The following is a 17,117-nucleotide window of genomic DNA, read 5'->3' on the forward strand; positions in this document are numbered from 1 at the left end:
TATGTCCCCAAATTTAAGCTTTGGAGCAAGTCAAGAGCCTTGCAGCCATTTGGAGCTCCGACCCGCTTGATTTCTTTTAACACATTTCTGAAGAAGGCTGTGGCCGAAAAGTAGCTTGAACTGGTGGCTTTTTAATGAATGGTTTAAACTTGGTGCATTTTCTAGCCATTGCTGGTTGCCAAGTAGAAAAAAAACTACATTTTGTATTATAGTATAATGCCATGCATTCCATCTTCCAAAGCAGCCATTTTGTCCAGGAGAAATGGAACTGATGTTTAAAAAGAAAAACCAACAAATAAGCAACACACGCAGTCTGGAAATCAGTTGCAACCCGAGACCTCCAGCCCTCACCGGGAGGTTGGCAACACCATGTGGGAACTTTACCACCTTAGACATTTATTTGGTTGAATTAGGATTACTCACTCTACATGGGCACTTGGAGAGAGCGGTATATAAATACAATAAATAACAAAACTATGTCGCTTTTTCAGCCGCCCTAAGCAATAAAACCGGGTCAGGCAAGCTGTCAACCAAACCAACCAATCAGCGTCGACGCCTCTTAAAAACACCCACCCACCCCCTCCAAGTCCAAAACATTATGACAGCCGAACGACTACGCATGCGTCCCGGGCTCATTTCCCACCATACAACACGGGCCTGCGCCGCTCTATCCCCAGCGGGAGACGGTAGCCTTTAGCCAAACGGCGCATCTCCGTGGTAGGGGGCGGCCCTAACAGGCTCCTTCCGGCCAAAGAAGGCGGAACTTAACTTCTCATTCCGGCCTGGGACGGAAATGAGGGTTTCGCTGCGCCGTCTCTATGGTGACGGCGGTGAGGGGCGGGTCTCCAAGCCGGAAGTGGGGACCGGGGAGAGAGGCGCAAACAGGGTGGGTATGGCGAGCCCTTCGTGGGCGGCGGCGGAGGGGGGGAAGATGGCTGTCCGGAGAGGGTCAGCGGAGGGAGGGAGAGAGGCGTGAAGGAGAGGGCAGCCGACGATACCCGGTCGCCCTAGGGAGGCCTGTCTTCGGGGGGTTGCAGGCTGGGAAGCACCAATGCATGGCGGGGCCTCCTTGGGAGAAAGTGGCATGTAAGGGAGAGAGACTCGGAGACGTTTTAGGGTGTTTTTTTTTTTTTTGCACGTACTTGTATTTGCAAGGAGGGCGAAGCCTATCAGCGGGTCGCTTGGTGGGGGGTGTGTGGAGGAAAGGGAATGGGTGGTAGAGCCTCCTTAGGCGTGTGCAGTCTACCTGAGTTTCAGGAGCTGCAGGGCGAGACGCTTAAGCATGCAGTCGCCCTGCGTTTCTGGGCTCGACTTCTGAGTCCTCTTTAGGCGGCTGTTTTATGATGCAGGTAATTTAATAGGCGGCTTTTCTGTGGTGGTCTCACTGTTCAGGCTTCAGAGTGCTTCCCTGGAGGGTTTGCAGCTGGCGTTGCGATAGCCGTGTAAGGTGGGCCTCTGATGTTGGCCTTGTCTTCCAGGCTGAGGGGGTGAAGTGGCTGAGAGAGAGTGGGATTACTCGTGGCGAAACCCTGTGTGTGTGGTTCACTGCTCTGATTCATAGCTCCCAGGTAGGTTAAATCAACTGGGTTCTTTTTGGTGAGTCCTGGATTATGTGGGTCTCATCCACTGTCACCTGCCACCCCCTTAAGCCTTCACAGAATCAGCCTCTCCGTCACATGGCTATCCAGCCTCTGCTTAAAAATTTCCAAAGATGGAGAACCCACCACCTCCCGAGGAAGCCTGTCCCACTGAGAAACCGCTCTGACTGTCAGGAACGTCTTCCTGATGTTTAGACGGAATTTCTTTTGAATACAGTACGTCTATGTAAACAACATATTAACTTAGATTAGTGATAAATTGACAATTGCTCAAGTCAGCAATATAAAAGTGCTTACAGACCAAAGTCCCTATAGTACAGAGAACTGTTGCCGGTGAATTGGCAGCCAGCCCTGGAAGGGTGTTCCAGAATTGCACAGTGATAATAAACATGTAATAAACAAGAATTGCATTCTTCTTGCAGAGCTAGGTCATTGACAAAGTTTTGAAGGGTTGAAAGAGATACAGGTTTTGAAGTTGGCTTGTTGAGTTCTTCTGATGCTAAACTTAAAAGAAGAAATGAAGGATGCAGGAGCGTGCTGGGTGTGGGTGCAAATAAGTCAAATACTTGCAGTAGTTTCTTACACCACTTGATCTGGTCATAGAGTAAGATAGTCATAGAGTAAGATAGTACAGTCTTGAGGCATTGAGACAGTGCGGTACAGTGGTTTGAATGTTGGACTGAAATGACCTAGGTTTGAGTTCTTACTTGGCTGTGGGATTCACTGGGGGACCTTATTCCATGCATTCCCTCTTGGCTGTAACCTACCTCACAGGTGATCTACAGACTGAGTTTCTTATGGAATCTTGGAGTTGGAAGGGGCCCTACCGGCCATCTAGGCCAACCCCCTAATACAGGTTCAGCCTAAAGCATCCTGGATAAATATCTGTCCAGCTGCTGCTTAAAGACCACGAGTGAGAGGAAGCTCACCATCTCTTTAGGTAGATAATTTCATCACTGGTGGACATTTTTTTCCTGATACCTTGCTGGTACTATTCTACACATAGTTTAAACCTGTTACTGCAGGGCCTATCCTCTGCCGCCAAAAGGAAGAGAGGGGTATTCCAGTACATAGCCTCTGAACATGAAAGTTCTGCTTATACATCGTGCTTAACAGCTGTCAACAAATCTGTCCCCTGAATTTGTTTCCTTCTTTAAGTTGTCAAAGATAGCATCCATTGCTGAAGTCCTGTGGAGGAGGCAAAAACGAAGTTGTTTCCAGGACAGGGTGTATGTGTGTGTGCTTGTGTGTGGTGGGGAGCAATAAGGGACCCAGAGCCTGTGTCTGTTGTGCTTTACCACAAGCAGTTCTGAATTTCTACCCTTTCCCGTTAAACCTGTGGCAAAACTTCTTTGCAGGTTCTCTGAAGGAAAGCACCATGGAAACGAAGAGGTTTAGCATCTCCCTGGTTGTGGTTCTGTTTCTCATCCTGGCCTTGCAAATCTTATCTGCCATTGACTTTGACCCATATCGGATCCTGGGAGTCAGCAGGACGGCCAGCCAGGCAGACATTAAGAAAGCGTACAAGAAGCTGGCCCGAGAGTGGTATGTGAACCGAGAAATACAATTTGATCTCGCTTCTGGCCTAAAAACTGGCAGCCTGTTGTTTGTGAGGCTGGGTCAGCCTTTGGGGAAAATGTGCTTTGACTGTGGAGAGAGAATCTAAAATAAGGATAGCGAAGGGCCTTGGGTTTTTGGAGAAGGTGTTGTTGTTGTTAGGTGCAAAGTTGTGTCCGACCCATCGCAACCCCATGGACAATGATCCTCCAGGCCTTCCTGTCCTCTACCATTCCTCGGAGTCCATTTAAAGTTTGCACTGACTGCTTCAGTGACTCCATCCAGCCACCTCATTCTCTGTCGTCCCCTTCTTCTTTTGCCCTCAATTGCTCCCAGCATTAGGCTCTTCTCCAGGGAGTCCTTCCTTCTCATGAGGTGGCCAAAGAATTTTTCATCTTCAGGATCTGGCCTTCTAAGGAGCAGTCAGGGCTGATCTCCTCTAGCACTGTCCTCTCCTCTATCCTTCTCCTCTTGGAGAAGGATCCCCCCAAATTAGGACCACCTCCAAGTAACAGTAGGAAACAGTCTGCAAGCAGATAGCCTAATGGCCGTTGCACAGAAATTGGCTAAGACAGCTACTTGTAGAAGCAAATAAATGAAATCATCGACCTCAACGACCCTCCCTATGTTCCACTTAAATATAGAAGTAGAAATCCAAGCGTTCGTTTTAATATGCTCTTATGCTGCATATGTTATATCTTAATATGTTTTATCAATAATGGATAGCTCCTACACTAATATGCTTTTAGTCTGTATTTGTTGGCATTTTATAGGAGCTGGCACTATGCTGTGTTTGAATGAAATCAATCAATAAGCCTTTAACGGCTGTCCACGTACCAAGTTCATTCCCATTTTCCTTTCTCGCGCTCCCATGAGGTATGCCAGGGCTGAGCAAGAAGGATGCCTTGCCCAGGGCCACAGTGGAGCAGGGTGTCCAACCAGGATCGCTCAGACCCTACACTTTCTCTCTCTGTGGTTCCACTACAGTGGACCATGTGTGAAATAAAGTGCAGGAGGTTGCACAGCTCCTGACAACCCCACTGAAAGAGTCTTAAGACAGCAGGCGTTGGAGAAAGTATCCCACCCAGAGAGCCGCCGTTCATCAGAATAGATAACATTCGGCAAGGTGGACGGATGCTCTGATTTGGCACGGTTTTTCTTCTATTTGACCTTTATGGGGTATTACAAAGAGAACAGCCAAGCTGTGATTCTAGCCCATGCAGCTGCCGCTAGACTCGTGGAAACGAGTGGGCAGTCTGCGTTTCGAGTCTCAGGAACAATAAGGTGGGCGACATAAGGCTTCCTTTTTGCCAGGAGGCAGCGCTAATACTTTATCTCTGTTCCCTGCCTCCATTTATCCGTTTGCGTATGAAGCGAACGCCACTTGCAGAGGCCTGGTTGCCCTCCCCACCTCTTTACCATGCTTGGAACACAGGAAATAAGCCCCTTCAAACGTCAAGGAGATCAAGCTTTGCATAATGCCAGCGCTATCTCCGTTGCCCCTGCAGCCCCAAACTTGAAGCTGCCAGCCTTGGATCAAATCGCTGACTCTTTTCTCTCTCTCTTTTTTTTTTCCCCCGCTTGCATTTCAGGCACCCTGATAAAAACAAGGACCCCGGAGCGGAAGATAAGTTCATTCAAATTAGCAAGGCCTACGAGGTATTAAATGCCGGGGCAGGGGGGTGGGGGGGAGTTCTGGTTGAATGGAAAATCAGCAGTCGTTTAATTCCAGTGTGAGCTCCCAGGGACTGAAGGCATCTCTTAAAGGTGCAGTGCAGCAGTTTTTTTTTTTTTTCTTTAAGCAGGCTTTTTATGTAGGAAGCACGGAAAAAGTGGTTAGTGAGGTTGCAGGGTGCAGAGCAGAGCTGAAGAAATCTGACCAACCTTGGGTCATTGGGGCTGCTGTGTTTACTGTTAGGCATTGTTTAAAATTTGGATTTAGCGTTGTGAGCCTGGCCTTGGTGGTCTTATTCTTGGAACGCTTAAAGCAGGGGTAGTCAAACTGCGGCCCTCCAGATGTCCATGGACTACAATTCCCAGGAGCCCTTGCCAGCATTCGCTGGTGAATGCTGGCAAGGGCTCCTGGGAATTGTAGTCCATGGACATCTGGAGGGCCACAGTTTGAATACCCCTGGCTTAAAGGAACCAAAAACAAAGGCAAACTAGTCATGCTGAAATGAGCTGAAAATAAATGCAGTCTTTATCAGAGACTGAGGACACAACGTACCCTTTTTTCCCCCCTCCAACCAGATCCTTTCCAACGAGGAGAAGAGATTAAGTTTTGACCGCTACGGGGACGTGGGGGAGAACCAGGGGTACCCGCAGCAGCAGCAGCACCAGCAGCGGCAATTCCACCACTTCCACGAAAGTTTTTATTTTGACGAGTCCTTTTTCCACTTCCCCTTCAATTCGGACCACCGGGACTCCTCCGACGAGAAGTACCTGCTGCATTTCTCGCACTACGTCAACGAGATCGTGCCCGACAGCTTCCGGAAGCCCTACCTCATTAAAATCACGTCGGACTGGTGCTTCAGCTGCATCCACATTGAGCCCGTGTGGAAGGAAGTGGTGCAGGAGCTGGAAGCGCTGGGTAAGGAAGGAACGAGCTTGGGGTCCTTTAACCGGGCGTCACGCCTGCCTTGATAGGATACTGTTTCCCCGACTCACTTAACCGTTGCAACCAAAACTTCTTGTGTTGCCGCCAGGCAGCACACAAACTCTTGCTTCAATAAGTCTCCAAGCCAAGGAGAAACTGAGAGATTTCCACTGAAAACGCCTCTCTGTGAACCTTTCTGATTCCTAGATGATGTCCTCAAAAGGATGTTCTTGGTTGATCCTAAAGGTCTGGGTGAGTTGTAGGAAGCAAGGTGGCCTTTAAGGATTTTGTTCCCTCATCACCAGCCCCTTGAACTGAGCCAGGAAACCAGCAGAGGTCTGAGACGGCTCCCTTTGTTTCCCTGAGTTGTTTCTAAATCCATTTTCACAGCCGGGCTGCACTCTGCAGTTCCGCAGCCACGCTGGGAGGGCCGGCGTGCTGTTCTCGGGAATAAAATTAATTGAATAATTAAAGGCTCCTGCGAGCCTCGAGTGCCCATCCACAGAGGAGCTGGCGTGATTCACCGTTCTGGCCTTTCTCCTTCAGCTTCTGCTGGGAGCAGCATGGCTCCAGCTCTGAGTCAGATGCAGCCGTCTCTCCTGGTGAAGGAGGCGCAACAGGAGCAGCCCTCTGTAGGGAAGAGAAGAGGCTGCCTGACATACCTTTGCCTCGGTTTAATCCAGAGGCAAGCCCAAGTCAGCCGCCTGTGCTTGAGATGCCTGGAGCAGGTCTTCTCTGCGGGCTGGGAGGGGAGTTTTTACTCAAAGAAGGGGGGGGGGCTTGCGTTTTAATCTGGAGGGGGAAAATAGATCTTGTACTGATGTTAAGGTAAAGGTATCCCCTGTGCAAGCACCGAGTCATGTCTGACCCTTGGGGTGACGCCCTCCAGCGTTTTCATGGCAGACTCAATATGGGGTGGTTTGCCAGGGCCTTCCCCAGTTATTACCCCAGCAAGCTGGGTACTCATTTTACCGACCTCGGAAGGATGGAAGGCTGAGTCAACCTTGAGCCGGCTGCTGGGATTGAACTCCCAGCCTTATGGGCAGAGCTTTCAGACTGCATGTCTGCTGCCTTACCACTCTGCGCCACAAGAGGCTCTTGTGTACCGATGTCACACTGCCCCTGTCAGAATTGGGAGGCACGAGTGCTACAGTTTTGAGCATTGGTTCTCCAATCCAATTCAGTCTTGGCTTGGGACGTCTTTCCTGACTGGCCTCACTTTCCTCTTTCAGGAGTGGGCATTGGCGTTGTTCATGCTGGTTACGAGAGACGCCTGGCGCATCACCTGGGGGCCCACAGCACCCCTTCAATCCTGGGGCTTATCAATGGGAGAATAACCTTTTTCCACAACGCCGTCGTGCGGGAGAACCTGCGCCAGTTTGTAGAGAGCCTTCTTCCTGGGAACCTCGTGGAGAAGGTAAGTTCCTTTGTGAGGCGATTCGCACTTTTGAGACGGTGGATAAGGACTTTGTGGCTGAATCAAGCCAGAGGACAGCCGGTTTTCTCTGGGTGGCCAGGCAGGCATCTTGGGGAAGCTTTACATGCCGGAAATGAGGACAACAGCTTCCCTCTGCTGCTCTCCCCCAGAATCCAATGTGCACAGGTACACTGCTTCCAGACGGGGAGGTTCCATTTATCCGTGGAGGCACTCATCCTCCATGAGTTTGTTAGTCCAGCCTTTCTCAATTGTTTTTAATCATTGAGAAACCCCTGAAAGATTCTTCAGGCTTTGAGAAACCCCCAAATTGGTGTGATTGTGCAGAATATGGTTGGGAAGCTTAGCTGTGTGCATGCCCATCCGGGGCCCCTCCCCTTCCCACCCCCTCCTGGCCCATTATTGGCCATTTTAGAAGGGGGGGGGGGCAAGTCAGCATGACCATATGTGGTTATATCACCCGACACCAACACATTTTTTAAAATATATTAATTAACTCCCACCCATTTGGGGAACCCAGGGCTGTCAAGAAACCTCCGGGTTTCTGGTTCAGAAAGTCTGCTCTGGTCTCATTTTTAAAACCATTATGCTAGTGGCCATCATTACGTCTTCGGCCTAAAACTGTCTCATACAATCTCCATAAAAAGTGAAATGTCTTCCAAATAACTGTTCTAAAACCCTACACCCGATCCTGGAACGTAGCCTTCCCCCTGAGCATTTGGAAACTAATATTTGTGTTTTACGTTGAAGATTACAGATAAAAACTACATCAAATTCCTCTCAAACTGGAAGAAGGAGAACAAGCCACATGTGCTGCTGTTTGATCACATGCCTCTCGTCCCGCTGTTATACAAGGTAAAGGGGCTTCACCATTCAGTGGTAGCTTCATAACTCCCCCTTTAGGGACCAGTATCAGTATCGAGCAGTGGTGGCCTTCTGGCTTCATTTCTGGAGCTTTTGTGCGGGGCATGATCTTGAGAGCTCGCCTTTCCCTCTACTTAAAGGTGCCACCAATCCCAAAGAGGTCTTCCCTGACACCATTGTGGGCTGGGATTTAAAATTTGTGGGAGATGAGTAAGGCCTTTGGGGACAAGGAAAACGTGGATTAGCGGGGGAAAGAGGAATGGGAAGGCATATGCAGCAAAACAGGGAGGTATTCAAAGTCTGCCAAGTGAGAGCAAACTGGTAAAAAGGTGGAGCAGGGAGCAGGGGGTGGAACTACACTGGCTCAGGAGAGGCAAAGGGCCAAGGCTGTTTTTGCTTAGCGGCATCTTAGCTAGGTCCTTAGCTAGGGAAGGCATCACAGTCTAGTGTCCTAGGGGCCCATCTGCATCCTCTGATCATGAATAACAGAATCCGAAAATAACTGATAGTGAGAGAAGGGGAGGGATCCTGACTTGTTTTGCATCAAGAGCTGCAAGCGCCAATACCGCGGGCATGTTCGTTTCCTTCCAGCTGACCGCTTTTGCATACCGGGAGTATTTATCCTTCGGCTACGTGTACGTCGGTCTCCGAGGGATCGAAGAGCTGTCCAGCCAGTACAACATCAACGTCTACACGCCCACCATGATGGTCTTCAAGGAGCACGTCGACAAGCCCGCCGATGTCATCCAGGTAGCGTTCTCCAGGACACCCCTGTGGTCCTTCCAGAAGTCCATGGACTACAATTCCCATGAGCCCCTGCCAGCATTTGCTGGCAGGGGCTCATGGGAATTGTAGTCCATGGACTTCTGGAGGGCCACAGTTTGCCCACCTCTGCGGTAGGGTTTTGGTTCCAGAGCATTCCTATATTAAAGGAGGCCAAGCGGCCCACGGTAATTACTTGTCTTTCTAGCTACTTGAATAGCTTTTCTTCTCTTGAGCTCTCATGTTAGCTGGCTATTCCTTCAGTGAGTTAAAACAGAACACGCTTTGGGATTTGGGGGTTCTAGAAATGCGTTTAAATCCATCCGAAGGCAGGATGTAAGTTTCTTAATTGGTTCCTTCTTCCAGCATTCGCTGGTGTTGACCAGGTTTCCTTCCTTCCAGGCTCGGGGGATGAAGAAACAGCTTATTGACGATTTCCTTTCTCAGAACAAATTCCTGATGGCCTCGCGGCTCACCAGCCAGAAGCTTTTCCAGGAGCTGTGTCCCGTGAAAAAGTCTCACAGGCAGCACAAGTAAGACACACGGCGAGAATTGCTCCATGTTGCTCATTAAAGAGCCTTCAGAACCTGGTTAGAGGGCTTAAATGTACAAATTTTGAATCATGGGGCACCTTTAAGATCGTAATTCCGCTTCCAAGGCCATCCCGGGCACTCACAGAGAAGATCGTGCCTCCCTTGGTATTTGCCTGCCTCTGACATGATTCCAACAAGGACCCCAGTCCTCTTGTGTCTCTCAGGTGACCTTGAACTCTCTTTCCTTGGTCGGGGGTCTAGGTACTGCGTGGTCTTGATCACCGGTGAGAGTGACAAGTTTGCTGCAGGCTCCGAAGCGTTTCTGGCCTTCGCCATGGCCAACACCAAAGACACCCTGAGGTTCGTCCACATCTACGGGAGCAGCCAGAGGGAGTTTGCCCGGGCTTTAGTGCCGGACGATGACAAGTTCTGGGGGAAGTCTGCCGTGAGTATCCGACGTGCCTGGCCAGGGAGGTCCAGGTTCAAATCCCCTCTCAGACAGAAAAGCAGAGGGGTCGGTCACGCAATCTCAGCTGACCCACCTCGTAGGGTGGTGGTGTTGCTACAATAATGGCGAGGGGAACCTTGCTTGCTGCTCTGAATTCCATGAGAGTAAGAGTGGCATAGAAACCTGCTGGGCAACAGCTGCCAGACGCCGACAGGTCCTCTCTACGGCCTGAGAACACCACTTTAAGTCTCTGACCGAGATGACCCAGCCTAGCTTGGTCTCAACAGATCTTGGAAGATAAGCAAGGTTTGCCCTGGTCAGTATTCGGATGGGAATACCAGGGTCACAAGGCAGAGTTTGCAGAGATTCTTGCAAAGTTGTGTTCCGTGGAGCAGGATCAGGGGACCCTCCAAGTTCTGAATGACCCTTGCCCTCCCCCCCCCCCAACGAGAAACATCAGGAAGTGACCCTGCGTTGCTGGGTGTCAATGGAATGATACCAAGCGTCGTCTTTTTAACATGTGTGCTCTTCCCCACAAAACTGCCGTCTGCTCCATCTCTGGTCCAGGTGGTCATCTTGGAGAGGCACAACAACGCAGGTCGGGTGGTCTACAGAGCTCTGGAAGAGCCCTGGAGCGGCAGCAAAGAAGACAACTTCATCCTTCTGGATATGTTGGACCAGTTAAGGATGGACCCCGGATTTCTCTCCTCCGACGCGATCCTGGTAGACTTGAACGATGAGCTTGCTCCTGTGAGTAACACTGACGGTTCTAGCATACCTCTGGGTATGTCATAGGGAGAGGGCCCTCGGTGGAGCAGGGATGGTGGCCCTGAGAATTCAATCCCAGAGAGCTCTAGGTCAGGGTTTCATGACTCTGGGGTTTCCCAAATGGGTGAAAGTTATCATTATTTGTAATATATATTTTAAACTTGTTAAACATTTATCAGGTGATACGACCATATATGGTCTTGTTGACCCATACCCCCTTCTTCCAAAATGGCCCATGATGGGCCTGCAGTGGGTAGGAAGGGGAGGGGCCCCAGGTGGGCGTGTCCACAGCGATGCTTCTGCATGATTGTGCCACTTCTGGGGATTCTCGAAGCCTGAAAAATGTTTCAGGAGTTTTCAACGATAAAAAAAATCTCTGGAAAGCTGATGTAGAATCTGCAATCGAGGAAGAGAGAATAGTCTCGCGGCCCCATTATTTGTTCTGTTGCCAAACCAAGGCAAGAGCGGCCACCCCTAAACCTAGCCCTTGAGGTTGGTTTCTCTGAAGTTGCTGGCGTGGGAAGGGCAGTGCCCTTTGTGTCACTAAACACCTCCTTCCTCTCCCGATGCAGATTTTCTTTCTCCGCTGGACCTATTCTGCTGTCGACTACCTGTCGGAATGCTGGGACAGCCTCTTCCACAGCAACTGGTATGGGTCCTGTGTCCAAAATCAAACAGTGGAGATTGAATTTGCACTTTTTTGGGGGGGAAGGTCTGGTGTACGTGTTCCGCGAAACAGCCTGTGCTATTTAGGCCTCTTGCGAGGGAGTAGAAGGACCAAGCAGGAACCAAGCTCCATCTCCCTCAAGAGCTTTCCTGGGTTAAGGACAGGAGGAATGAGTAGGATCGGTCCATGGGTTTCAGCTTTCTGGATCGTGGCTTTGCTATGTTACCACAAATGCAAATTTTACGGAATTTGAAGGTGGGGTGAGCTCAGCTCCTTTGGATACGTTGAATCCTCCCCACCCACTCACCGAAACAATTCCGTCTTTTTGGAGCATTTGCTTCAAGTTGTCACTAGGAGAGCATCTCTTGATCCCAACCCTTCCAGCCTGCTTACTTAGGTTGCTTTGGGTGGGGGAGAGCCTGAGAGGACCTGTTAGGAAGTCCTCACCATGCAGGCTTCTTCTTCCATCTCTGGCCCTCCCTTGGAAGGGAGCAGCCATGACAGGAAAGGATGTGCACGTAGGTGACAAATAGCTGGCCTGTGTCCAGGAACCAGCTGAGAGGAGTTGTCATTGTGGGAGCACACAGCTCTTGGGAGGTCAAGAGAAGGAAGTGGAGATGTTAGGAGGAAGGTGGCTTGCAGAGATGCAGAAGGGGACTGATCCATGAGTTGTCTCCATTTTCCCCTCCTTTGGAAGCTTGGTGGTTAGCCTACAGGTAGGGGAGGGAAAGGGCGCTCCCAGACCAAGCAGGGGCAGGCCGTGGGTGCCCATTTGGGGCTAGCCTTCACTCAAGGCATCTCTTGCAGGCGGGAAATGATGCCCCTCTTGTCGCTCATCTTCTCAGCCCTCTTCATTCTTTTCGGGACAGTTATTGTTCAAGCTTTCAGGTAAGCAGCCCTTTCTCCTCCCCGCCCCCATCCCCCTTTGCATTTTGGATCTCCGGTTTCCGGAATCGATGTTAATCGTCGCTTTTTGTGGCCGTTTTGTTTTATTCTGCAGTGACTCGGGCGACGAGAGGGATGCGCCTCCTCCCAAGAAAGAGGATCCTGCTTCAAAGAGCGAGAAGAACGACACGAGCTTCACAAAAGACAACAGGTGCCCCTGAATATTTCCTCAGTGCTGTGTAAGGAGACAGCAGTCAGGCCTTAAACTGTGATCCCGGCCTCCTCACCAAGGAGATCAGAAGCTTGCTTGTTTATTCCAAGCAGAGACGAAAACCTTACCTCCTTAGCCGGAAACAGTGTTATAATTAAATGATTCAGGAAACAGTTAACAAGAATGTACAGAGAGTGTCGGTCAGAGTGCATGCATTTCTTATTCCACCTAACTTGACTTTGAAATTAATTGCAATTTCTCAGATTCTTACTAGATTCTCAGATTCTTTACCTTTGTAAAAAAAAAAAAGAGAGTTTCTAACAATCGACAGCTAGATCTGGTTCTTGCAGGCCTGTGAGTTGTCTCTCCAAGGCTGAAATTCCAAATTGCGGGAATAGTTTGTTTGTTTTTTAGAACCGGCTTGTAGTTTTGCACAGTAAGCCCAAAAGACCAGATTCTCAGATCTGATTACCTGAAGCGTTCGAAACAGAATATCTTGTTAACCTTAGATTTCACAATGTCGGGGGAGAACAGAGGAATTTTAGCCAGCCTCCAGTTCTGTACGATTCATACATGATGTCCACTGTATTTCCGAATTACAGTTCTTCAGTAATTCCATAAATCTTCAGTTCTTTCAGGATTCCCAAGAAGGGCTTTGTTGAGGTGACGGAACTAACAGATATCACCTACATGAGTAACCTGGTGCGCCTGAGGCCTGGGCACATGAACGTGGTGCTGATCCTTTCAAACTCCACAAAAACACCCCTGCTTCAGAAGTTTGCCCTGGAGGTCTACACCTTTACTGGGTGGGTACAGGACGGTTAATTCCACACTGCGGAGAAGGCGGCATCATGTTCTCTAGGTGGGGGGGGTGGACCTGCATGAGTGCATTCTTGCAACATCCTTCCTCCCCACGGAGCTCAATATTCATACTTAGGTAAAGCTAGCCAGCTCACCCCAATAAGAATATGGTTCCACCACATTTTCCTTCTCTTCTGGTCATGGGGCCGAATTCTTTTGCATTCCTGGCATGCTTCAGGGGTGATCTTTCTACCGTTTCAACCACGGTGGCTTGTCACAGTTCCCATTCCATAGGGATGCAAAGAAGTGACTGGAACCCAGTTCCGGAGACACTTTTCCAATTTTAAAAATGAAGGGTTTTGTGTGTACAGAGGCATGCACGCGCATTGTGGGGTTTTTGTCCTGTGTTGACCCTCCCCTCCCCAGATGGCCAATGCTGGGCCTGGGGGGGGTGGGAAGTGGAAGGGCCCCGGGTGGGCGTGTCCACAGCCATTCTTCCCAATCGTATTCTGCACCATCATATCACTTCTGGGGTTTCTCAAAGCCTGACAAATGTTTCAGGGGTTTCTCGATTTTAAAAAATATTGAGAAAAGCTGCTCTGAGATAACAAGTGATTTCGGGTGTGCATTCCGGGGCCTTCCTGCACGTTCACTGCATTTGATTTTAGGGCTCACCTGTCTCCTCTCTTGCCTTTCCTCTCGGGGAACCACCAAACCTTTGCTTTAGGATGCGTTGAGCAGGGGGTTGGACTAGATGGCCTGTATGGCCCCTTCCAACTCTATGATTCTGTGATGCTTTAGGTTGATCTTGCATTGAGCAGGGGGATTCACTAGATGGCCTGTCTGGCCCCTTCCAACTCTATGATTCTGTGATTCTATGAAACCAGCCCTCCTCCTCTCCCCCTCCAGGAGCAGCTGCCTCCACTTCTCCTTTCTCAGCCTGGACAAGCACAGGGAATGGCTGGAGTACGTGCTGGAGTTCGCGCAGGACGCCGCCCCCATCCCCAACCAGTACGACAAGCACTTCCTGGAGCGCGACTACACAGGCTACGTCCTGGCCTTGAACGGCCACAAAAAGTACTTCTGCCTCTTCAAGCCCCGCAAGTGGGAGGAGGGCGCGGACGCCTCGGGACGCTGCGACGACCCCGACCTAGCGGAAGGCCAAGGGAAGCCCTCCTCTTTCAGTCCCCCCCGGGCCAGGTCGGTCAAAAGCAAACTCGACAAGCTATCGTTATGGATGGAGAGACTCCTGGAAGGTTCCCTACAGCGGTTTTATATCCCGTCGTGGCCTGCGCTAGACTGAAAAACAAAAGGGGGTTTTAGGAAAAGGAGAACAGAAACCAAAACCAAGGATCTGATCACTGCTGCAGACTCTGAAAGAGGGCAAACACAAAACATCTCCTTTCTGGGAATTACGTCGTGTCGACTAGACGGTAGCTTTTTAGAGAAGGTTCTCCTAGGCCCTGTTGCATTTAGAAGCCTTGTCCCCCATGTCTTTCAACCTAGGAGTGATGGAAAAAGTTTTTTAAAAAATGCAACGGCTGATATTTCTGGTTCCAAGCGGTTCGAACGTTCAGGAGTAGCGCCGGACAGATCCTAGCCAGCGACGGACTCTCTACCCTGCTTTCCCAGCCCGCTTCGGTTCTATCTCGGGGGTTTTCTCTGACGTCGGCGGAAACTTCTGGCTTCGCTGCTACCGGAGCTTGTTTTTGCGTACTGTAATTTTTTTTTTAATGATTATTTGGTTTTGTGTTTTCACTGAAGCGAAAACCTCATTGGGAAGCAGCCTGAGCCGCCCTGCCCTTCTTTTCCCGCGTTTAGGCTGCAGTGCCCTCTCTGCTTTGTGCGTCAGGAGTTCTGACTTTGTGGGTCCCCCCTCCCCTTTCCCCCTGGGTGGTAAGTGATTTGGAATGTGTTTGGGGGTATCTCCCTTTGTGCTCAAAGACCGCTGGGGTTAAGGGAAAGGGGGGTGGCGGCTAATGCATCTCTGCATGCCCTCCAAGGTCCTCTGTGCAATAAAAACCCACAAAGGGAATTCACCCGCTAAGCTGTCAGCAGGGAGGGTCATCCCGGCCGGGAGCCGTTTGAAGCCCCCATTGTGATGCCTTCTCCATCTTCTCTTTGTTTTTAAGACTTGTACAGCCATCGTCCTGAGCCCACGCCTCTTAGATTGTAAGGTGTCACCTGGGTGTGAACCTGACAGGTGAAGGTGAAATGTCCAACGCTTTCGTGCCAGTGGCTCGGCTCTAGGGCAGCCCTTAAACCACCCTTCTCTTGAGTCAAGGAACTTCAAGCTGTCTCTTGTCTCTCTCTCTCTGCCTCCCTCTCCAGCTAGGTTAGCTAATGAGCTTTCCCAAATTCTCTGCTCTGAAGAGGTTTAATTTTCCTATTGGGGAAAGGGGAGGTTACCCCCCCCCCCCGCCCCTCCACAACGCGTTCACTTTCAGCCATTTTGAAACCGGGGTCTAGGCCCGGGTGTTCGCTCAAACCGAATTGTGAGACGGCACCTCCACTGCCGTTTCCAAGCTGAAGTCCTCCTTCAGTGCGATTGCGTCTCTCCAGCTGGCTTTGGACCGAGGGACCCGGGTGTCCGTTCCACAGCCAGCAGCAGTGGTGGAATTCTGGATTAGGATCCCGGATGGGCTCTTCCGCGTTGAGAAAGAAAACAAACCTCCCCATGCATGCAAGAGACAAGGACGGCAGCAACAGCTGCCATAACAACTTGCTACAGGCAGGGGTACAGCCGTCTAGCAGACAATTAGGGGGTGCTGAGGACCCAGGAACTTTGCCAAGGGCACATGCATCCTTCTCTGACCTTTTATCATATACGGGAAAGTTGCTGTATCTGTTTTGGGTGGGGGGTGGGGATACCAGGGAGGACTCAGGGGACTGTTTTGGAGTGCCTGCTTTGAACCTGAATGTGCCAGGGGGGTGGGGGGGGGGAAGAGATCTCCCCACCCCCTTGCAAAGTAGAGCATAGCTGCCAGGAACTAAGGAACTCAATTTCCTTTATTTCCCAAAAGGTCGGGGAAACTTCCACCCATTCTGCAAATCCACGGACAGAAATTCCTGTCGGTCTGAAAAAGACTGATTTTTCTCCCCTCTCAGTAACCGTCTCTCACAGTCTCGTGCTTCCCCTGTGCGGGTCCCAAAACATACAACCCTCCCCCCCCTCAAATCTGGAGCAAAGCCGCTTCAAAAGGCCCGAGGGGGGTTGGTTCGAGTTTAGTTGTCTGTGTTCCCTTTGAAATAGTTGCCATAATCCCTGTAGCTGCCTTACAGCATCCGTCTTTTGTCTTCTGCAAAACGTTGCCGGGAGCTAGTTCAAATCCAGCCAGGCGGGGAATCGGTTTGAGAAGAAGGCAGAACATTTTGCACTTTTGATACTCGGGGGCGGGATACATAATTTATTGAGCAAAATTGTCTCCTTTGGGGAAGGGGGGATACTGTGAACAGGCACTGATTTTGTTTTGCTTTGAAGACAGACAGATTTCGCAACTGAAATAAAACTATTTTAACGTGTGACCCAGATGGTGGTTTGGAATTTCACAGCGACTCCTGGCCTGTGGGCCCGCGAGGTTGTTGCGGGCTTATTGTGGAGCTCTGGCCGCCAACCAAAACCTCCTGGGCGGGTCAAAGAAGCTTCCTGGTCCAGTTGCCATAGAAAGGCACTGCTGGTCTTTTTCCACGATCCCTTCTGGAATAATTCTCTGCCCCTTTCCCCATCTCCCAGACTCCAAATAAATTGCACAAGTTAAGAAACCTGGGTCGTGTACGTTTTCACGTCGGCTTGTGCAAAATATTACGTTCTCAGTCCAGGAGAGGACTCAGTGGGTTCTACGGCTGTCCCATGTTTTGGTTGACCGTTTTGGAATGCATGCAATTAAGGGTTGCCAACTCTGGGTCAAGGGTGGAGGAAGTGCAGTGGAGGACAGTTTCATGCAGGGCAGTTGGAGGCACGTTATCAGAAGCATGAACTCTGCCGTAATCTG

General features: G+C 50.3%; 1 protein-coding gene across 5 annotated transcripts; it reads left to right on the top strand.

Annotated features, from left to right (window-relative positions):
* Positions 1-629: 629 nt before the first annotated feature.
* On the top strand, positions 630-16,650 carry DNAJC16 (DnaJ heat shock protein family (Hsp40) member C16). Of its 5 annotated transcripts, none has more exons than XM_077312056.1 (16): positions 630-886; positions 1,479-1,568; positions 2,957-3,143; positions 4,748-4,814; positions 5,406-5,745; positions 6,984-7,168; positions 7,937-8,041; positions 8,642-8,800; positions 9,215-9,345; positions 9,607-9,790; positions 10,361-10,543; positions 11,134-11,210; positions 12,036-12,116; positions 12,229-12,324; positions 12,954-13,130; positions 14,035-16,650. In XM_077312056.1, the coding sequence occupies exons 3-16, from the start codon at positions 2,977-2,979 to the stop codon at positions 14,426-14,428; spliced, it is 2,346 nt and encodes a 781-aa protein (XP_077168171.1). In that variant the 5' UTR covers positions 630-886; positions 1,479-1,568; positions 2,957-2,976; the 3' UTR covers positions 14,429-16,650. The 5 variants fall into 5 exon arrangements, with proteins under 5 accessions (XP_077168171.1, XP_077168170.1, XP_077168169.1 ...); XM_077312057.1 differs by lacking the exon at positions 630-886 and adding an exon at positions 1,071-1,086; XM_077312055.1 differs by lacking the exon at positions 1,479-1,568.
* Positions 16,651-17,117: the final 467 nt, after the last annotated feature.

Source organism: Paroedura picta, chromosome 15, assembly GCF_049243985.1.
Source record: "Paroedura picta isolate Pp20150507F chromosome 15, Ppicta_v3.0, whole genome shotgun sequence".
Classification (NCBI taxonomy): domain Eukaryota; kingdom Metazoa; phylum Chordata; class Lepidosauria; order Squamata; family Gekkonidae; genus Paroedura; species Paroedura picta.